At 37.9% G+C, this 23,855-nt stretch overlaps 1 protein-coding gene across 2 annotated transcripts in view; it reads right to left on the bottom strand.

The window, feature by feature from the left end:
* The window catches only part of LOC136881123 (muscle-specific protein 300 kDa), a 169,078-nt gene that overhangs the window by 12,000 nt on the left and 133,223 nt on the right, over nt 1-23,855 (bottom strand). The window contains exons 20-30 of one of the 2 annotated variants that reach the window (XM_067153770.2): nt 23,703-23,848; nt 23,110-23,308; nt 20,757-21,095; nt 20,315-20,515; nt 18,184-18,423; nt 14,851-15,035; nt 12,438-12,476; nt 6,590-6,761; nt 3,346-3,546; nt 3,001-3,135; nt 925-1,209 (exon numbers count right to left, since the gene is read on the bottom strand). In XM_067153770.2, the coding sequence (XP_067009871.2) occupies nt 925-1,209; nt 3,001-3,135; nt 3,346-3,546; nt 6,590-6,761; nt 12,438-12,476; nt 14,851-15,035; nt 18,184-18,423; nt 20,315-20,515; nt 20,757-21,095; nt 23,110-23,308; nt 23,703-23,848 (2,142 nt within the window). The remainder of the gene's footprint in view (nt 1-924; nt 1,210-3,000; nt 3,136-3,345; nt 3,547-6,589; nt 6,762-12,437; nt 12,477-14,850; nt 15,036-18,183; nt 18,424-20,314; nt 20,516-20,756; nt 21,096-23,109; nt 23,309-23,702; nt 23,849-23,855) is intronic. The other variant, XM_067153771.2, reaches the window with a different exon arrangement.

Raw genomic sequence — 23,855 nt, 5'->3', positions numbered from 1 at the left:
TTAACCTATGGTATTGAAACCTGCATCCTCACTAAGAAAGACTCATCAAGGTTGCAGGCATCCAAGATGAAGTTCCTTAGGCCCAAAAGTCAAAAAACCAGACTGGACAAGTTAAGGAATTATGTGGTTAGGAAGGATGCTGGGATTGTTACATCATTATTAGATCGGGTCAGCATTTCGAGATTGAGGTGATTCAGGCATGTAATGAAGATGGAGCCGACTAGGACAGCACATGTTAACTTGGAGTGGCAGGGAAACGGATGGTGGGAAGTCCAAGAACCCACTGGATGGACATCGTAAAGATGGACATTGCAAATCGGGGAAGGACACTGGAGGACGTCATGAACAACAGAACGTATCTCAATAAGACAGAATGGAAGAGGCTCACCAATAGTACTCGGGAAAGTGGAAGTGAAAAATGATGATCACTTAATCTTTATTGAAATAAATTGTTTAATCACCTCAATTTTCTGTAAGATAAAAATACCCTTTATAGTATATCATTATGAATGGTTTACGAGTTGCCATTTTAGTGAAAGTGCAGGAGAGGTTTGAATATCGCAGAGGGAGAATGGAGCAGCTAACAGGAAGGTGGTAGGAAGGGCCTCGGTTAAAACATTGTACTCTGCTAGCTACAAACAGTATATCATCAAGAGGATAACAAATTTGTCTACAAGGAAATCTCATCATGCCTTTTACCATAAATTAAATTGCTCCTGTATGAAGCCAGGGCAGGTCGCTAGTTATCAAATTAGTAAATAGAAACGAAATTGAGTCGAATATGACAGCATTCCTGCATTTAAGAACAATCACCCTTTTACGGAAACCTATTGTTATTTCATAGTATTCCTAGCATCAGTCCACTAAACTTGTAAAACTATGGAAGACTAGTCATCAAACCACAGAAGAAAAGATTATGCTTACATCATGGGACAGACTGACTAGAGAAGTGGCAGCAGTACTCCTTCCACTCACAGTGGTTGAGGCAACTGCCATGCCAAGTTCTGATGGGTCACGTCCCAAAACAGCACCAAGTTTCAAGATGTAGATGCCCGTAAGTCGACGTAGGGATTGTAATCTCAGTCGTAGGTCTGTGAGGCGCGCCCACACGGAGCCTTCAGGTGCATCCAAACGCCGTAGGAGCTGGTCCGCTGCATCCTGAAGAGACATCACTCGTGGTTCACATCGCTCCAGATCACTGCGTAGCTCCTAGAAACAATCACAAAGTGCATATTGTACGCGCTGTAGCATGAAAAGCTATGCCATCATGTAATTTGTCACTGCATTCAAGAGTTACATATCTGACTGTAATTCAGTTACAATATCACAAAACCCTTATCATGTTAAAGAAAAAAAACATTTTAATAAAATATAAAATACAGATAAGGTATGCAGAGGATAAGAGAATCTTTGATCTTGTAGAACATAGGGTTAATAACTTTCTCAAGGGAACCATTTAGGTTTGACCAGATTGACTTTCATGAAAATCTGATGAATAATAATAATAATAATAATAATAATAATAATAATAATAATAATAATAATAATAATAATAATAATAATAATAATCGTATGGCCTCAGCTACCGTTTGCAGACATTTCGATTTGACGCCATCTGGCTGTCTGCTCGTCAATTTCGACGTTCCGGTTTACTCTGTCTGCCATCTAGCGGACCTAGAGTAAACCGGATCTCTCTTGGGCGTCTATGGCTGAGATTTAATTAATTTTGTCGGGTAAATACCAAATCACGTGAGATCTTTTACATGCCGACATCGTACGACATGGAGTGTCGAATGGATTCTTTTCCGCCCTTCAAAAATCCGACTACATCTGCCGGGTTTGAACCCGCTATCTTGGGATCTGGAGGCCGACACTCTACCACGGATCCACAGAGGCAGCTATCTGATGAATGATCAATTAACATATCCTAAATTAGCAGCAATCCTTTTGCAATACAATCAACAATAGTGTTATAATAAATGCTGAAAAATATGTAGGCATACTATGGTCGTCTGACGAAAGTGGGGTAAGGGGTGTGGAGTGCAAGCATGGTCACTGCACATCCACGAATCTCAAGTCGGAAGGCCCGACAAGAAACATCAATTCCGTACGCGGTGATTCTTATGAAGAAAGGCGCTGCTGTGAAGTTTCAAATTGGTAGTGCAATTGCATTTTAGTTAAACACTTACTGTGAGCAGAGACCTCGCACTGTTTGTATCTCTTACTCATGCCGTACCTACAAGCTGCCGCAACTTCTTGCGAGACGCAGATAGTAGAATGAACTTGTGTATGCACAGTAGAAATATACCAATAGCTCTATTTTGAAGTTCCATAAAACACTTGATACCGAAAATGAGATCTTGACAGGAATGGAATTTCACACTCTGTTACATCATCAGCCCAAAGGATGGTTGGATCCTCAAAAAGTACCAGCAAATGGTTATAGTGAAACCACAAAAACTGATAGCCATGCCAAAATGAGGCTAGAAACCTACTTCACTAACATGTACAATATGGAAATATATCAAAATATTCTCGTTTAAATACTTCTGGATCATTTATAACTGTATCTAACATATTATGTATAATGAAATTATGATCAGCTACTGTGTGTTAACATAAATTTTATGAGCATGAGTGGAGAAACTGCTGGATCCCTGCTCAGAAACACTTCTTGTCAAGCAGTGGACAGCTTAAGAGACACCAGCTGGCATGCAGTGATGTTCTGATGTATCAATTGATTATCCTACCCAGTTTCATTGCAATCGATACCCTCCTTACACCAAGTTCCATTTAGAACTGAGGTGACATTTTATTATTTTTTAAGTACAAAAGTATTATTTTACAGCAGAATAATTATTATGATTAAGTTTATGATGTCGTAATTGATCTTTCACCCACTCTGACTGCAATTGGTCAGGTCCAACCCAAAAGAGAGAAACAATTGAAGTAATTCGGATGGAAATATTGATAAATACAGAAAATAAAATGCACACTTACTCTGAACTTGTTGTATTTACTTTCAATAACACTAATATCATCAGCCAGATCTACAGGCTCTGCTAGTCTTATGGTCGTTTCGGTCCTTTCTAGCCATTCCACCAGTTCCTCGATGATGCGATGGAACTCGTGATTCTGTTAAGTCAAACAAGAATACCATATATTAAAATAATGCAGGTAATTCTACTATCAGTTAAATACTATTCGTGAACACCCTCTAAACAAGTAATGTTTAGGCTTATTTGGCTCTATCTGGGTGACTAATAGCAGCAAAATTTGAAGGTGTGCTTTATTAAGGAGAATTTCTGTTATCAAATCGGTAGAAGGAAACTTCAAAGCACCTACCTCCATTAAAGCCCGCTCTAGCTGCGTCTGCCATTGAGCAGCAGTCCGACAAACAGCGTCCCATCGAGAGTTGGTGGTGACAAGACGGGCTCGTAGCTGCTCTGCTCTGTCGCGATCCTCCGTGTGGTCGGCAAGGTGGGTTCCCACAATGTTTAGAGAAACCACAATGCTCTTATGGCTGTCCAGGTCCATCAAGAACTCCTGAAATAGATCATAATAGTCAGTGAGACTCAACAAAGCAGGAATATTGCATGTGTACTGTAGGTGGTCATCCTATAATGTATTCCATCTTTCAACGTATCATAACTGTTACTCCAAAAGCTCGTAACTCCAGCCGTCGTCAAAATCGAGGTGTTCAGTGTACTGATGAAAAATATCAAGAAACTCACAATGCAAAAAATATGATTTTCGTGCTAATGGCAAAAAACAAATCCACATTTACTGTAGTGCACATATTTCTGTTAAGCCAAAAACTCAAATTCATGACTTAGATATAGTCAGACATGAAGTTAGTCACTAAACTACGTTATCTCCAAATGACCTGACAATGAATTGATCCTGACAGCTCGTATATCCATGTCTAATATCATTTTCAAACTTTTAAATATTTATTTGCATAAAAAGAGTTTTCTTTTTTGCTATTTGTTTTACATCTCACCGACACAGATATCTGTCTTATGGCGATGATGGGATAGGAAAAGCCTACGAAGTGGAAGGAAGCAGCCGCGGCCCTAATTAAGGTACAGCCTGGTGTGAAAATGGGAAACCGCGGAAAACCATCTTCAGGGCTGCCGACAGTGGGGCTCGAACCCACTATCTCCCGATTACTGGATACTGGCCGCACTTAAGCGACTGCAGCTATCAAGCTTGGTAAGAGTTTTCTTTGTGCATTAACAAGCCATTTATTTATTTTTTCTAATTCTTATTGAAATGTTACATGTATCAAATGTATCAATATTTTTGTCCTTTGTTAAAAATTGAAACACAACGTTTTAGATTAACAGTAGCAATATGACTCTACACTATGCAATGAGACTAAAAAACCAGATCCAGAATAAGAGTCAACCAACTGCATGTGGCAGGGAAAAAGAGAGAAGAAAGGAATTTACCTAAACAAGAATACAAAAAATGCACATGCCATTTTCATCATCCAGAGAGGAAGAATTATTTGTGAGTAATGATATAGAAGACAGGAGGAGAATGGAGAGAATGAATAATGGAATAATAGGGTGGCCAACATGGACTATCATTGATTTAAGGCTGTTTTATGGTTTAGTTTGATTGACGATGACAACTTTTGAAATAAATCATCATAAATCTAAAGAACTATACACGACCACTGCACAACCTCCCATAATACACGGATATTGGTTAGAGTAGATTTCAGGGTGCATGGATCCCTCTCATAGCATCTCAAGAGGTGTTGAATAGGACCTTCAAGACTAGGCAAATATTCTCACATCTGTGGAGTGCTCAGTAAATGAACAGGCCACAATTTGGGAGTGATGGGCCAGTGCATTGTCTTGTTACATGAAAAGGTTTCTTTCAAGGTGCTGGAGGCAACCAAATGGATGGACATAATCAGATAGCAAGTTCCCATAACATTCGCTGGCGAGGGACGTTTGCAGATATACCATTCAATCGTATGTGAACAGTCCTCCTATGAGAGAATACTACCACCACTACCAACTGAGCTGTAACTTATTGGCAAAAGGGACCCATTGTGTAATGTCTGGGTGAGACACCCATACCCTGCCATCGTTGTGTACTAACTGGTACCTCAACTCACCTGATCAGGTGACCTTTTACCATACTTCGAAGTCCAAAGACAGTGTTCGTTTATCCATGTCAGTCACTGTATCTTCTGACGTGTGGTGAGCAAAGGTATCTTGTGAGACGGTGACTCCTGTACCTTATTGTGAGGAGATGGTTCTGATCTGCTTACACTTAGTCATTGCCCAGCACTGAATTCAATAGCAATATGCTGCACTCTAGGTCTGGCTATCATCTCTTACCATCCGAGCTAGATGATGGTGACTTTCGTCATCAACATGTTTCACTCCGTGGCAGTTGACACTGGTGGTGATGGTATTCCCTGAATCCATGTACTCGTGGAACACTATCGACACAGTGGCCCGTGGAAAGCTCGGTGTCTACACGACTTCAGAAATAGAATTATCCATACATCTGGAACCGATAATCTAACCAGAATCAAATTACTGAAGATCGCTTGCCTTGCTCATCCTGTGGTCAACTGTTACACGGCCAGTAGAAGGTCTGATGACATCGCAGTCGCATGCTATATCGTACTATTACATTTGCCATTTTGACAAAATGGCAGCTACTGGATCTCTAATTCAATGGAAGTAGTTATGTCAAGAATAAACTTGGAAACTTTGAAACACCTCACCCTAGTGTCTTTGCAGCTGTTTTTCAATTGCTACAGATTTTAAAAAATGCTAGGGTGTCAGAATTTGGTCGTACAAGAATTCTTTAATGTGCTATATTCAAACTACATGAAGCCATCACATTCAAACACCCGCAAGAGATTTAACCTCTCAACTGAGCATTTCCTATGAAACATGTAAATGTATTTGCTGAGATATATTGCAAAATTTAAGAATTCATTCAGTTATAGTTTATATACAGGGTGTAGCAATAAATTACGGCCAAACTTGCAGGACACATTCTTCACACGTACAATACGAAAATGTGTTATATGGACATGGGTCTGCAATCGCTAGGCAGTGTCTGCATGTCTGTGGAGTGTTCACTGAACCAATTTAACATTTTCTTATTCTACATATGAGGAATGTGTCCTACAAGTTTGGCAGGACCTTGTTTGTACACCCTGTATTGATTCAGCATCATACTGGTGCATCCGTGGGCCATCTAAGAAGCACAGTTTTGACAATCACAACTAATAAAATATCCACACACTGTTTAGCAGTTATTAAAACTCTGCTATATGGATGTAAATGTTGGACAACATATCAAATATATTTTGAGAGCATCAGCACTGTTTGAGAAGAATCCTTGGAATAAAAAGGCAAGACACACACACCAATGTTAGTGTGCATGAAGAGGCTCAAAGGCAAAGGAAACATTACAAGAATGTTGCAAAGGACAGTCACAAGAAGTGTAGAAAAATATTTTAAAATAAGATATGGAAATCAAATCACATTTGTTGAAAACAATAAAATTAAAGTAGCACCTGCTAATAATCAAAACAAATAGAACTAACCCGGTGGTCTTGGATGGTATCTTCCAGCTGCTCTATGTTACTAGGAGGAACCTGCTGATTCCTCTGTATTCCTTCCGAGAACTGCAACCACTGCTCCAATCTCCATAGATCGTTGTCTAGCTGCTGCCAGTTTCGCCGCGAACACAACGGACATGTCAGTCTTGCACTTTCACTGTAAGAAAAGTATGAATTCAAATATTACGTTTGTCTGCCTTCAAAATAATGGAAAGTATAGCAACCATATTCATTGGAGAATGTATTCCACAATATATGAATTGTTTTACATATTTCTTCCCTTCTACCAACTGTTAAGTACATTCCTCAATGAACAGAACTGAAGTGTAAGAGTACAAGGGCTACTAATGTAATTTCCACATCTTCGGTCTTGACGTGGGGAGTGTAGGACAAGGGGAAGGCCAGATAAAGACAGAAAAGAGAAGAGGCAAAAATATCAAGATGAATTAGGGTGGTAAATGATTAGGAACACACTTCCCACATTAAGACTGAAGATCTGTCAGGACAGTCCCTCAACAAGTGTTAATGCCCACCCTCCTGATGGAGAAGAGATTGATGTTGAAGAACTGGGCTGATGAGGAGAAAGTCCTCAGTGTATGAAAATGTGGAGATTGTCCCCAGATTTTGATGTTTTCGTGTCTCTCCTTGTCTCCTCTTGTCTCCTCTTTCTACTGCTCCCTCTTCTGACTAACGTGTCCGTGTTTATTGCATTGTTTGTTCCATTTCAATGATTCTTTCTATATATTACTTCATTTAAGAAGTGTTTATCCAGCCAGTGTGCTTCAAGAATTTATTCGGTTGTCAACATGTGATGAATGATAGTATATGTACTGTTTATCCCCATTTCAAATACTGTAACAGTGTGTCATGAAAAGAATGACCATTGCTTGACTACATTTTTGTTAAGAAGGAACCCATTCTTTTTCAGCATTGATTTAGTTAATGTAATTTAAGGTTTTTCACCCTGTCAAAACATGAAATGTAACACTTGCATACTTCATAGAAGGCTATGAATTACTTCCAAAATCTGATATTATACGTGGTGTTTACTAATGCTGATCACAAAAATTATGACTTCCCTAATGCCATTTAATCAAAATTAGGATGCAAGAATATGTTCTACGTAAGTAGCAGTGTTATGCGATCTTCCTGTTAAGAGATTCTTCATTTAATTTTGAAGTTAGTGCCAAAGTCAACAGCCATCTTTATTTTGTAGCTTGGCATTGATTGCACAGTTCTTCTCGAGGTAGACTAATTTAAACATTACCAAATCTTGGAAGTTATAAACGCACTAACATCTGGCAGAATTTGCATTAGTTACATCTGATATCACCATATGGAGAGGGTATATCTACCTGTATGTATACTCTATGTACCTCGCATAAATTAGATTTGCAATGTTTTTCCATCTATCTTGTCTTTACAAAATTATCATTGATCCAACGCTAAGAATACTTACAGCTTCGATATCTTCCTTAGTAACTCTATGAAAAGGAAAATAACGTTCATCTCCTGCCACGCTAAAATAAAACCTACTGAATTAAAATCCCCAATATTGATTCACAGTCTGGTAACGAAATTCCATGCTCTATCTGTAATAAATGTTATAAGTTGACGTTAGGAGTAAATATTCAGATAGGAAAAGCTCACCCTGAGAAAAAGAGAAATAAAATCATTACAGGAATATTGGGGAAAGCTTACAGTTGACAGAAGAAACCCCAATGGTCGCTGATCATGCAAGTGAAAATATTAATCCTATGAAGAGTTTGGAGGATAGGATTTCAAACATTATGCGAAACGGTGATGCTGATCAGCTGGAATCTTTTACTCCTGAGATTATGCGGTTCTTTGCAGATCAGGTAAATCAATTACCTGGCCCTCAACATCCTGCTGTTAGATATTACAAAAGTAGAAATTTACAAAATAATCATAAATATGACCATAAAACTTCTAGTAACCCACAGCGGAGGTCTAAAAGTCAACGAGAGAAAATCAGAGAGCATTATGCCTATGAGGTAGCCCAATACATTTATATAATCAGAGGCAGAAAATTGCTTACAAAATTTTGGACAAAACTACTAAGGCCCATTCTACTAAAATCCCAAAAACTATGATTTCGGATCATTTTGAAAGGGCTTTTGGTACCAAAAATAACAATTCTCCTCTTTCTCTTATGGAAAAAAGCACTGACAAAGTTGACATCTCATCAGGCCCAGATCATATTACAGTTTGTGTATTATGGCACCTGAAGGTTACTAAATTTCTGACATTACTCATCAACACGATGTTTCATTTTCCCTACCTACCTACAAAACTCAAAATGGCCAGAACAATTTTAATACATAAGGGTGGAGACATATTAAGGAATGGAGACCTATAACCATATATTCAGTGATTAGAATAATTAAACGAGTACTAGACATGAGACTGCGTTCATATGTCACACTAAGTCCTCACCAGTGTGGCTTCATGCCATTACCTGGAACTTGTGTCAACGCTTCCCTCGTGAATGGTGGCCTCCAGGATGCAAAACGTAACAAAAAAGGATTGTTGCATCATTCTTTTAGATAGCAATATAGTTGGTCCGTTATTGGACATCTTTTAGATGTCACAAAAGTATTTGACTATCGGACATGAACACATCAAACTATCTCTTTGACAATCTGAAATTCCTCCGAACTTATGTAGACTAATTGAAGCATTTCTTACAAAGAACACAGTTCAAGTGGAAGCTCATCATAAGAAATCACCATCGAAATTAAGTGAAGCGTAGCTCAAGGGTCCCCTGTTTAATTTAGCAATCAGTACTGTAATACAAAATCTCACTGATCACGACATATGACAACGTTATGACTATATTTTATCTTATGGTCTACCGCCATTATCCTCATTTGCTTTCACAGATGGCCTAGTCATACTCAGCAAAACCGAAAGTGATGCTGCTACTCTGTTAAATTTAGCTGAAAGCAGCTTTACAGAAATTGGTGTACATATCCATCCTCTTAAAAGCAAATCTATAATCCTGAAGAAAGGAAAATTAACTGAAGGAAACATCACTACACTCGAAGAATCAATAATCCCAGTGACAAAAACAAACAATGAACGAATCAAGTATTTAGGAATTGACTTCAACAACAGAATTTCTCTTGACAAACTAATAGGCCTAAGCACAATAACTTCTGACTTAAATCATCTGGTAAAAATAAAAGTTCTAAAACCAGAGTAAAAGATCAAGATTATTAATGAGTTTGTTTGGCCGGGTTTGATCTATCCTCTACAATATGCCCCTTTGACACAACTATCAAACGCTTTTCTTAAAGATCTGGACAAAATTATAAGTTCTGTAAAAGGAATAATGATGCTGCCAGTATACAGCATTACAATATTTGTAATCGCTTACTCCATATTCAGGATGTTCATCTACCGTACGTAATGAAGTTTTCTGAAGAACAAGATATGACACTACACAGACTTATATACAAAAAGAAAGTCTTCCCCCAAAGATTGACGGAAGAAAACTACGTGAAATTACTGTATGAGAAATCGATCCTTTCAGTCGTGGTGCCAGCTACCACATAAAGGAAAGGGAGTAGTGTTATATTCAAATTGCCTGAAAGCAAATTCCTGAATGACTCATAAATCATCTCTGTCCTCTTCTGAATACATAAGTGCAGTGAAGATGTCATGCAACCTCACCGCAGTCAGGTTGGTTCCCAGTAGGTCATTCAACACAACCCGTTGCCGCCAAAATGACTGCAACAAGACAGAAACCCTTGAACATGTGCTGGGATTCTGCTGGAGAAATGAGCTAATGCGCAACCATCACCGCCGCTGTGTCAGAACGTTGATTGCTCGAGGCTTGAGACAGAGTGGATGGGAGGTGCACCGATGACTGACATCACAGCCATCCACAGAGAGGACATTAAAGCAATGGTCTTAGATCCCACCATTCGCTTTGAAAGAGACCTAAATCAGCCTCGATATGTGGACCTAGAAAAGCAAGCTATTTATATTCTGTGGTTGCCTTACTTGTCATCCGAGTATAAAATACCTATCAATTGGTGGATTGTCAGAGGCCTGCTATTCGGAGCAAGAGGCAGACGTCGACCTTCCTACAAAATTTAAAAGTTCCATTCTACGAGTTAGAAAAAATAGTAATACAGATACTGAGGGACTCTCTGCAAATCATTCATTTCCATCTATACCTGAGAACGTGATTAACATTCCCCCCCACTAACCCTGGAGAAAAAAAGATAACGGCATTAACGATTAAATTTCCATTTTTTTGATGTTTTTAAACTCCACTGAAATTGTAACTATATTCCGGATCCAAAGGGTCATTCTCATTGGAGGACAGATCATTTATTTCTTTAATCTCTCTCTTTCTATATTTATTTATTTATTTATTTTCTTCATTATGGCTTGTATTGACAACTGATCACTATCAAAGGGAAGAGAATAGGTGGACCTTTCTCTACCCTTTGATAGTGACTTGCATACCTGTAAATCGTCATGTTTTATATTCCACTTATAATTATAAATTTTTACAGGTTACATTTCATGTTTCAATAGACTGGAAAACTTGAAAGTTTTATTGACTAAATATTGCTATGACTCTTGTGTAAATATCTCTTCCATCTACATTATTATCCAAGTTCATTCATATATATATTACTCAGTACCTACTATTCCTGATAGGAGATTCATAAGACAATGTAATGAACAAATGCAATATAAAATATAGAATACTGAACAAATGGTAGCATAAAGCATTGTATAAAGGTAACAAGAAACAAAATACGAGGGCTGTTTTTTTCAAGTTCCGATAGACCATAAATAATAGACGTATTAAGATAACAAGATGATTTTATTACCAAAAGATTTGTTCATTCTTACTTATTTTTCTGAATAGTCACCATGAAGGTTGAGGCATTTGTCATACCGAGAGACCAGCGTTCCTTATACCCTCTGCAAAGAAGTCTGCCGCCAGTCTATGCCAGATAAGGAAGTCTACTGTGAGACCCTACGTCACTTCTGGAGAGCGATACAAAACAAACAAAGAGGCATGCTCTCATCTGGTGTGGTTCTGATCCATGACAATGCACAACCGCATAGTGCCAATGTGACAAAAGAACTTCTAAAAGTTCAAGTGGGAAGTCTTTGACCTTACAGTCCTGACCTAGCACCCAGTGACTATCACCTCTTTCGAGAAATGAAGGCGTGGTTAGGTGGACAACGCTTCGCTACCAACGAAGAGCTTCAAGATGCTGTAAGGACCTACCTGAGCTCACTGGCGGCAGACTTCTTTGCAGAGGGTATAGAAAAGCTGTTCTCTCGTTATGACAAATGCCTCAACCTTTATGGTGACTATGTAGAAAAATAAGTAAGAATGTACAAATCTTTTGGTAATAAAATCATATTGTTATCTCAATACGTCTATTATTTATGACCTATCGGAACTTGAAAAAAACAGCCTCGTAAGTTTAAAAAGTTAAAAATAAATTAAAGGTAATATCCGAGTTTTATTACAAATGTAAATGTAGGTCATTTTGGCATTTTTTCCGGCTCCCAGACATGTCCAGAAAATGTAGGATGTCTTGTTAGCCTAGTCCTTCCTTGTGTTCTCAGCATTAAGTATATGGAATGAAATAGTTTCATATATTTGATCTTCACTGTCTTCAATGCTAAACTGTTTTTAAATCTTAAGATTCTGTTAATCTGATTTCAGAAAACATAGTGTATAATGCGTGAAACTTATGGGAGAACTCATGAGTATGCCACCATTTGTTATAAATTATAAAGCTGCTGTTAGTATGGAAGTAAGTCACTTAACTGTTCACATATAAAGTAGTATGCATCAGCATAGGAAGACCTGTGAATGAGAAGAAGAGCAGAATATTGTAAGCCACACCACACAAACCACCAGTTAGCAGAAGAAAGGGCACAAATCATGGCAGAATACAAGCAGCATAGTCAAGCTTAGTTAAGAAAAAGAGCAGGCTTATCTAGGCAAGGACACTACAAGAATGAAACCAGCATTAAGTGATGCAAATAATATAATATAGAAATAAGTTTACATTTATTTTTAATATCCTAACGAAAAAGCTTTTGTAGCTTAGAAAACTGGATGTGATGATCAGTTGAGTAGGTGCCATGTGTAACAAGTCAATCTGTCTAAATTACTGAAGTTTTACAAAGACTTTTGGTTTGTATTTCAATGTTATTGTAAAAGTCACAATTACATCATAAGATGTCAAGCAAGTGCTCTTGCAAAACTTCAAGAAATTCTGCAAATGTCTTCAATCTAAACTACAAAATTTCAATCCTTCATTTCCTGGCCTAGGTAAGATGTGCTTCCTTGCTACAATATCTATTATTGTGATATGCCTTTGAGTCAAAAGCAGCCAAGTAACACAGAAACAACATTCAGGAACAGAGACTTGCTGAAGATACACCAGTTACATCAGTGATCACCCTGCAGTGTATATGAAAAGAGAGGAGAAATTCAAAAAGTTACTGTAACTGGAGAAAATCACTGCAACTTGAGCAGTAACCTTAGTTTGATCTCTCCCTTTCAAGCTAATTCTTTGTGAAGTGATGTAATCTGTACAGTTTCAATCTCCATCAAAGCAGAGTGAGAATAAAAGTTTTCATTGGCAATCAGTTGATCAGTGGCAGAGTATCTGCCTCCAGATCTAAGACTGCAGGTTCAAACCCAGCAGAGGTAGTCAGATTTTTGAAGGGCAGAAAGAAATTCTTTAAGACACCCCATATTGTATGATGCTGGCATGTAAAAATCTCTGGTGACACATTTGGTGTTTACCAGACAAAATTAATTCAAATTCAGCTATAAACCACCAAACGGAGTTCCAGTTCTCTGCCATATGATAGAGAAAATGGAACATCAATATTGACACACAAGCAACCTAAATAGCAAGAAATAAAAATGGCTGCAACACAGTTGCAGAGATCATATGATTGCTATTATGACTATTTTACAGTATGAATGTAAAAAAGAAAATAGGAGTTATGCGTAGAATAGAAATACCGTAAATCCTGAGCAGCATACTGGGGAGTGAAAAGGACAGGTTTAATCGTGGAGGAACATACTTTGTTCCTGAACCAAACATATCAACATCAACATGTTCTATAACCACAATAATTAAAGGAGTTCAATATCAAAGGTTCACTAATCCCAAATTACTAATAAACATGAACCACTCCATCGTTCCAGTGATTAGATATCAAGCTTACTGTAACTCAAAATTCAATCTCACTACATTTCAAATCCAATGTTGAATAAAGCAAGTGAGAAGGTTTTCACCAAAATCTCTAGTGTACTCAGTCAATCTGATGTAATCAAACCAAACCCCATGCTGCTACAGCCCTGAGCGCCGTGGCCTACCAAGCGACTGCTGGCACAGCCAGAAGGCCTACAGATTATGAGGTTAGTTAGACAAATCCTCTCTGCTGTTATTCTCAGCTTTATAGACTGAGGCCACTACCTCACCGCCTGATAGTTCCTCAACTGTTCTCACGAAGACAGAATGGACCTCAAATAAGCCCTCATATCCCAGTAAAAATACCTGATCTAGCTGGAAACTGAACCCAGAACATTGCTCATCACATGGAGCTTGATTGGAATCTGGTTAAACTACGGTATATTCATCTATTATTTTGCGAGGTTCATCACACGATTATGTGGGATAAGCTATCACCATCACCCAGGAATTATCTTCATTTTTTGTGTTCCATCTGTGCTTGGGCTCTTTTGGACAAGGGAACCACAATCAGATCCTCAATAGCAATGGCAGAGAAAATGAAAAACAATGGTACAGAATGTGCATTATGAATGATCTGATTAATTATGTTGATAAAACATGCAACAACAGAGAAAAAAGCAAGAAAAACTTTTCATTGACTACTATTTAAATGTTGTTATTTTTTTACTCACTGCAAACAAAATAGGATTTATATTATTTCTTCACGTAGTCTAAGTACTGTAAGGGAACAACCAAGAGTCAAATCAAGTCATATATAGAGATAGGAACATGCAAATGAATACCTAACAGGATGATCATTCATCCTATCAGGTGTTCCTATCTCTCTATATCCGACTTGGCTCTTCACACAGTCTGATTATCATTGCTACAAATTCAAGCCTAATTAGTGTTCATTCTGTTAATGAATTTTGTGATCAAGAGCAAGGCTACAATTTCATGCCAAACAAATTATGGGGAACTTACCTGGCATCTACAGCACTCTGTTCCCTGGTGCGTGCCAGGGCACATAATTGCTCGTACCGTGAACATAGTGCACTAACTTCCGATGTCCGTGCCTGTTCTGGTGCCACACCGCAAGAGTCCATGAGGTAGTTACTCAGGTGTCTTGTTAGTTCTATAGAGGACTGGCAGCTTGCTAGAGCCTTAGCCTGAAAAATAAAACTTGCTTTTAACATCTAGAAATTTTATATAATACACCTTAAGTTTTCAGTCTGCCAAACATAAGATACAATCTTATAAGCGGTAGCACAATGACTTTTTTCACTCTATAAGAACAGCCTCAAATTCTTTTAAATCACTCATTCGCATGTGTGTGCAACAGGATTCAACAGCCAGCACAATTCTTATACACACCGCTAGATGTCCGCTTCATTCATTCCATTTTTGACCTGGTCGACTGACTGTAAACAGGCTGAGAATTTTTATTTTGTTTTTTCATTTGCATGAGTATTTAAATACAAGATTGTTTACATAATGTCAAGCTAACTATAACAATCTAAACAATCATACTCAGCTTGTCAAAAAGGAGACTTTAGCTTTCTAGGTAATCCCACTGAAGGTTCCAATGCAGACTTAGAGTGGAATGTGGGTTAGATTATATATACCATGTACTAGTCAGGGGCTTTCCAATAAGGGCCCCACCACCCCTATTGTACACTATTTTTAATCAGTTACACACTAAGACATTCCAAAAATAGTATTCCTGTCAGAAAAGTTCCACTACATACATAAACAGCTAGACAAGACCCACATTTCACTTACAGACAAACCGGTTTGTATTGGCTGCAGGCAAGAGCAGGTTCTGGGCTTTTTACAAGCTGAACCACTGTGAGAAATGTACAGTAATGGAATAAGAAAGTTCAAAACACATCTTTGTAGTTATTAACAGAGTGGACTCATTTGTAACATTTGAATGACTTTTCCAGTTGTTCATAATATTACTTATTCATATTCAGTGACAAATTTTACACAACGTAATCATTACTGTCTATGTAATTAAATGGGCAGGAATAAAGAAGTGCAAATCAAACCAAGCCTTAATAATGTTATTTGCTTTACGTCCCACTAACTACTTTTACGGTGCCGGAATTTAGTCCCGCAGGAGTTCTTTTACGTGCCAGTAAATCTACCGACACGAGGCTGACGTATTTGAGCACCTTCAAATACCACCGGACTGAGCCAGGATCGAACCTGCCAAGTTGGGGTCAGAAGGCCAGCGCCTCAACCGTCTGAGCCACTCAGCCCGGCAAACCAAGCCTTGAGTGCATACAAGTAGAGATTTGAAAGAATCTGAGGATGAACAAAATCAGTCCTTCTAATATTAATAAACAGTTTACTTTTTCAGGTGTATTCTAGAGTTTTATAAATGTATATGCTGCTATTGTGTTTTGCAGACTGAAAAACTTAAATTTATTAATTACTGTAAGTTAACATTGAGAAGCATGGCTTCCACCTTTAGTAAGTCTATAAATTTTGTGTTACCATTCAATGACAAACTCTGCCAATAATAAAAATATCAGAAGTTCAAACTTATTTTATTCTTGTTTGCAATATGAACAGTTACCAAAAGAATATGCTCAAAATTAGAACAAATAATTTCAGGTAAATTAATTCTTCCGTACTTCTTTCTTGAAGGAAAAACATCCCTTTGTAAAACGGTAATGATTATGTCTTTCAATAAATGGAACTCAAATAACGATAACAACAGTCGCAGCATCCTTGGCAAACCAGGCCTATGGTAACAACTAATGTGACGTCACTGATGGTACACTTTCTATTTCAACACACTATACAAATCCACATTCGTAGCATCTTTGGTGACCAAGGCCTCCGGTAATGACTACTGCGATGTCACTTCTGTCGCACATTTTGTAGTGTTACACAAATTTTCAGACGACCCCCAGCCATAAGACACATTCATGTCAAAAATATAAATCCACCTTCTTGATAAGGCTTCTTTATCCAGAATTTACCTGAAAGAAGGTGATCAGGACTTTGTTTGCTATGTGACAACATGCTGGTTCAAGTCTCAACTTACTAACAACCTTTGAGCTAGGTCATAAAATCAAACCTAAACCAAAGCTATGACAACACAGAAAAATGATGACCTTAACAGACAACAAGTTATGTAACTGTTGCATTTACTCACTTGTGAGACAAAACAGCATATAACAACACCTTTAATTTTTGGATGTTTTAAGAAAAAAAAAAAGGCATAAAATCGAAGAATTTTCTTCTTAACTTTGACTCAAATTAGCTGCAAGTGTTCATTAAACCTGTGTCACAGCGTAGTCACAGCTTATGGTGTTCCTCCTTACTCCCCTTCCACCTGACCATCTCATTATCAATACATGCTATGAACGTGCGTTTTTCTGCGGGTAGCTATAGTGAGTAAGTGTAATTCAGAAACCAGAAGCTATAAATGTCGAAAAATGAGTAAACAACCATGTTATATGTTTTCATTCAAGCACTGTGTTAAAGAATCCACAAAAGAAAATTATGTAAAGGCAGCCAAGTCGTAATTATGACATGCAACCATTTATAATATGGTACTAACAAAACCAAGAAGAAACTAATTATGGCAAAATTGTTTTGGATAGTGTAGAATGTAAATTACAAGAAAATGTATTTTTTTTAAAGCTGGAGTGGGTCACCAAGACAAGAAACAATCGTCCCATTGAAACAAGAAATGTTTCAGTTCAAAGTATGTGAAACTGTGCAGAGCTTTGGTATTTTGAAACTGAGAATGTGCAGTACATATAAAGTGCTGGAATATACTATGTTTGGAGAAGAGAATATACCAGAAGATTTAAACACAATTTATTTTCAAATTTGAGGCAGCTACCAGCGATCTGACTAATTATGTTCATTACAATGTTGTGCAGTGCCTGACACCTAGCAGCATGGATGAGAACCAAGTGTTCTGATACAAGTTGTTTTACTTACTGCAGGAAAAATCTACTTAATGTGAATTTAAAAAGACCTTGTTTCTAATTACTGTGTTGTAAATAACTTGTTTCATTTGTTAAATCCAATAATTATCTAAAGATCAAAAAAGGCATATCCTTTTGTACCTAAAAACCCCACTAAACTAACCTATTATTTCACATACTTGCCTGTTATACCCTCCCCCATTTTAGACGATGAAAATCAAGATAAAAGACCAAGGTCTTGCGGGTGAGTAAATATGACACTTTGTTAGTAATTATTAATCTTTCATAATAAGAATAGATAAATTAAAATAACTCTTAAATAATTAAGGTATAGGAATGAGCAACTGGACTGCTATAAACTCACCAGAGCAGACTTTGCAGGAGACCCTCCAATGGGTACCTGAACCAGTTCTTCTAACGTTTGCAGGTTGGCATTGCACTCCTTGATGGCAGAGTCCAGCTCATACAGGTACGCATCTCGAGAAGTTAGGCGCTTGAGGTGGGGTAAGGTGTCTACTTGTACAGCCGAGTCCTGCTCAAAGCGTAGTGTAGACACCTGGACACTTTCATCCACCTCCTGCACCACCCCACGTCCTTGCTCCTTCTAAAATTATAAAAAGAAAAAACTTTGTACATCTCTTCCTTGGTGGTAACCCCTTCCAAACTTTGCTTCTTGCATTCTGTTAAAATGCATTAGCAGCATCTTCTATGATAATGAAAATATGATTGTAACTAGCTGACAGATGAGTTTGATCTCCTAAATCTTTGCCTTACCTTACTTTTGTGATAAGTATCCACATTTGGCCGTCATAAGGTGCTAGCGTTGTCATCGGCGGCGGCCAGTGTATGTTTTTCACTTGCAATTCATGTACAGTCCGTTTTGTGTAAATTATGTTCATGACTCATCAGGCCAATTCTTGCATAGAAAATGCGATCACATTCGGCACACCTGAGAGAAGGAGGTGGACGTAGTTGAGTTTGTCCGAGTTCTCTGAGTTTTCTTCTGAGACGAGCCTCTGTTTGCAGTCTATGACGCTCAGTTTCAAACTGCAATACAGCAGTGGATGCGACTGTGTGGCAGCGAGGGCGATCTTCAGTAAGTGTGTGCCAATTACTGGGGTCAATGTTTGTGCTCTTGAAGGTTTAAGCTGATCCTTGTAGCGTTTCAGAGGTGCACCACATGGCCTCCTGCCAGAACTGAGTTCACTGCATAGTATCTGTCGGGGTAGCCTATTGTCATCCATGCGTTGGTCATGACCAATCCATCTAAGCTGGTAACCTATGATGGAAGCTTCTATACTGTTCATCTGTGCCCTTTCAAGTACTACAACATTGGAGACATAATCCTCCCATTTGATATTCACAATGATCCTAAGCTTCTTGAATTCACAGCGGTATAGAGTCTATGTTTCACATCCATACAATAAAGTGGAGACGACAGCTTGGTACACCATCAGTTTAATGGGTATATTTAGGTTTTTATTAGAAAAGACTTTGCAGGATAGATGTCCAAAAGCACAATGAGCAGCTCGTATTCTATTTTCTACATCCAACTCCGAGGTACAGTACAACGAGACGAGAGAATACTCCCAAGGTAGGGAAAGAAGTCTACTTATTCCAGAGATGTATCTAAGATGGTACATGTACATGAATTGCAATTGAAAAACATACACTCGGATACGAGTAGTGGCCGACGACGATGGCAATACCACCTTATGACAGCCAAATGTGGATACTTATCACAAGAGTAAGGTAAGGCAAACATGAGCTGGAGTAGCATTCCAAAGGTGCTAGCAGATACCAGCAAAATGCTGTTATGTTGTTGTATGCTGTGTTCAGATATAGTGCTAAGTAGTAAGAGGTACAAAACTGATGTTTGTTTAAATGGTCTCGAGAAAATATGTTTTGTACATCTCTTCCTTGGCGGTAACTCCTTTCACTGAAATGTACTATACACCCATATTAACATATCTCCTCAAGACCATTTAAACAAACATCAGTTTTCTTATTATCTATCACTATATCTGACAAGAACCTAGCTTACAACACCATAACATTTTGCTGGTGTCTGCTAGCACCTTATGACAACTAAATGGCAAGTTCTAACAGAGCATTAAAATGGAGGAATTATGTGGAGCAGAGGCAGGAAATCGGTATTCTCAATATATTTGTACTGAATAAACCTATATACTATTATCAGTTTACAGATGAATGTGATGTTCAGGAGTTGTTCTGCAAATTATGCGTGTTTTGTTACAATTAGTTTTGAACCACATGCAGAAATGTTTTAATGTCTATTCAGATGATGATGATGATAATAATAATGATGAGCAGGTGTTGCTTAAGGAGCACACCGGAAAGAAGAGCTATATAAAAGTCATTATTTGAAACTAAACCATCTCTACTCCATTCCTTCTTTAATAAATATGGAGGAATTTGAAAAAATCACTTAATCTGAAGGTAAATTTTGGTATGTTGATGAAATATATATTTACCTCTTTCTTGAGTTCATCTTCACACTGTAACCTGAGGGCAGCCAATCGAGCCTTTATGTCCTTCCAGAGAAGCTGATACTCGTCTATCATCTCTTGAATGGGCGCCAGTTCTTCAGGCCGACTCTTCTGCAACACTTGCAGTCCCAACTCATCAGCAATCCTCAGAACCCCACTCTGAGACTCCAGTTCACCTTCCAGTTTCTAGAAAAGCAAATACGATATTTCAACAATGTATGAATTCACCACAAGAATACATCTCAGCTGAGTATGGCATTGCTTCTATATATCTGAGCCAGCCTCCTATTTTTTCCCACTTTCCTGACTGACTTCCCTTGGTCCCAGTTTGCAAGGCCCTTAAATATTAATTTTCCTAATGTTTGTGGGTCTTTCCTTTTGATTAAGGAAGTGGGAAAGTTGCCTTATTGATCTACCATCATCTTACCTCCACTTCTTGTAGCTGCCATGCTGGCTGAGCAGCCTGTTCAGGTGTTGACAGATGCTGAATTTGAGTTAATCTCACATCCACCTGCGTCAAGCTCACCACTGCCTTCCCATGGGCTGCTACGAAGTCACGATAAACTTGAAGCTCTTGCCTTAAGCGTTCCAAAATTCTAGCAGCATTGGGTGCCAGAGCATGCCAACGTCTTAATGTATCTCGTACAAGAATAGTCAGTCGATGCAGACTCTCCGGCTCCATGCGGCTCTCCTTCGCCAGTCGTGAGAATGACTGGTCTAGGATCTGAAGTGCTGGACTTCGAGTTTGAACCTCTTTGACCACAGTCTGAAACATACATTAAAGTTATACTTCATTACTAGATACATCACAGATCTTCGATTCCCTCTTTTAGTAGTGAAAAGTATTAGTATCTGGATGAACAGAGAAAACTAATCATAATTGTTGCAAGTTATAAATCTCATTCTGTATTGATGGCTATCACTTTACAAATAGAAAAGTCTTTATGTTTGGAAAGGAGGACAACATAAAGACTTTTCTATTTGTAATCAATCATTCAAAAAATTAAACACATTCCAGTTTGGACTTTAAAAACTGTACCAATCACTCTGGTTTGGAGTTCATTTGTGGTCTTCAAACATTTTTTCCCTATGCAACCAATTGTATTCCTCCACTCCACACCACCAATGCCAGGTACCTTGGAATTACTCCTGACTGGACATTGTCATTCAACAAGTATCTCTCTAACAGTACTGCTATGTTAAGGACAAGAAACAGCATACTGTATGAACTCGTCTAACACCTCCCCACTACTTAACTGTTGACTATTATTGGGGAGAAAAATAATCTGAAAACTTAATGAAAGAAAAAAAAAATGAGAACATCTTTCCAGTGACCAGGCAGCAAGTGCAACATTTCATTTAACGATAAAAGTCACACTTCTGCACCACCTGTGCATTAGCCTTTGCCACTCTCTCCCTCTACCCTAGATTTTCCAATGCTGTTCCAGCTTTCGGCCTCTGCGTTGCAAGCATGGTCACATTTCATGTCTAATTAGGAAGCATCCAGTACATAAACAGCAGTAAAAATGTGCAAGAGAACAAATTTACGACATCCTTCAAGTTGATTCAATCTATAATTCAAAGGAGGGAATGTTCCACCTGTTCAACACAAAAATATAAAGTTTAATTATATTTTGTATTAAAACACTAGAACTAGTTTCGACCATTTGATCGGGTCATCCTCGGCTAGATACACGACTGGAATAGCACTCTTCAAAATAATACCGGTATGTTAGAAGACTGTATCACAGTTAAAATGTACACTTTGCAGTTAAAAAGGATTTGAACTTCTTATGTACCAGATAACGTTTCTTCACAAATTATATGACCATTATATGACCATATAAGAAATGTAATATGTAACTGAACTTTATATTCTTGTACGGATCAGGTGGAATATGCCCTCCTTTGAATTACAGATTGTATATGGACGACATGAAGATTATATGATATCCTACAAGTTGATCGTGTTAGAATATGTGGCAGAAACTGGAGTGAGAGCAGTAAGTCTTAAATACATACAGCCATGTATGATACATTATTGGCAGAACCAGTGAGAAAAATTATTGGGAGCGGAGAAAACATCTTCCTTCCACACTGTGGAGAAAGGAAAATATGAAAATGTGGATAAAAATAAGAGTTCAAAGATCATTTTAGAGGTTCTACACAAGTTGGACAGTACTGATATGCACAAGATGACCAAAGGCAACAAAATCAATCCTTTGGTATACAGAAGCACACTTGCACAAAGGTAAAAAGAAATTAATTTTAAATAGTTGTAGTAAAATATTTTATAAAAGTCACTTGGTGTTAAAACCAAATATTTTATATTTCAGGCAGTTGTTGCAATACTCAATGCGGCTCTGTTGAGGTACTTATAAAATATTAATTCAATTAGCTATTTTGTGTATTAATTTAAGGATGCTAGATATTCCTGTTTCTGCTTTTAGACCATGCCCACCTAACCTATATTATGTGAAATGTTCACCTATTATACCCTCCTCTAATTTTGAAATTGAAAAATAGGAAATGGGGGGGTGTATAAGCAAGTAAATCTAGCACTGTATAAACTTGCTGGTTTCATATGAGAAACTTCTGCACCCACCATACGTACATCTCCCAAATGCAAGCTCTCAGCTGCATGACCCAAAACACACAGCCAACTCACTCGGTAGATCAGAATGTATTGAAAAATAATACTATTTCTTGTAGGCAATTATATGTTGTTTTAATTGTTTTGAGGATAAAAGGCATAGCAAGTTTTGTCCCATCATACTTACCTCAACACGAGACACAAGTTTCTGCACATCTCCCTGAGAACCAAGGTCTGTAAGACTATCAATTTCATTAAGTACAGCTTCCTGCTCTGTCAGCCACTGTTCTTGCTCCTTACAGAGTTTGAGTAGATCCTCTAAGAGAGTCCAGATAGCCATGATACGACGTTTGCGCTCTGCAGACTGCCCACACACAGCTTTCCATCTACATGATAATATAACAAAACCTATGTTATTTTAAATATCATTATTACATTCAGCCAGAGCTTTCACTGCAAACAAAGTTTATGCACCACTAAACTTGATAATTTTTTTCACTGGGTTAGACTGTGACCCAGCTTGCCCTAAATTGTAAATTAATTTAAATTTTACAAAAATTTAAAATATTTTCTGACTAGGAATATTTCCTTCTCATTAGTGCATTTTAAGACAATGAAATGTTCATTGTAACAAAAATGCTTTGTGTGGTATGCAGGTTGGTTAATAAGCCATGCCTCCGAAGATATTTCATGTTCAAAAGTTTTTTCATAGCTGATATTTGTTACATCTTTATAAATGGTGGACTATGACGCAAAATAGTTTGCACTAATTGTACTAACCTCCTTTCAAGAGCCTCAGTGGCAATGGTGATGGATTCTGTGTTGACAGACGTCTTGCTAAGCTCACTGTTGCTCAGCAACAGTTCGTACAGATTTAAGACCTCACCCACATTACTACTCTGCATCTCAATGGTCTTCTGCAGCTCCTGGGAA

Source organism: Anabrus simplex, chromosome 9 (assembly GCF_040414725.1).
Source record: "Anabrus simplex isolate iqAnaSimp1 chromosome 9, ASM4041472v1, whole genome shotgun sequence".
Lineage (NCBI taxonomy): Eukaryota > Metazoa > Arthropoda > Insecta > Orthoptera > Tettigoniidae > Anabrus > Anabrus simplex.
Note: the sequence above shows the minus strand (reverse complement) of the source record. Positions and strands in the feature narration are given on the sequence as shown.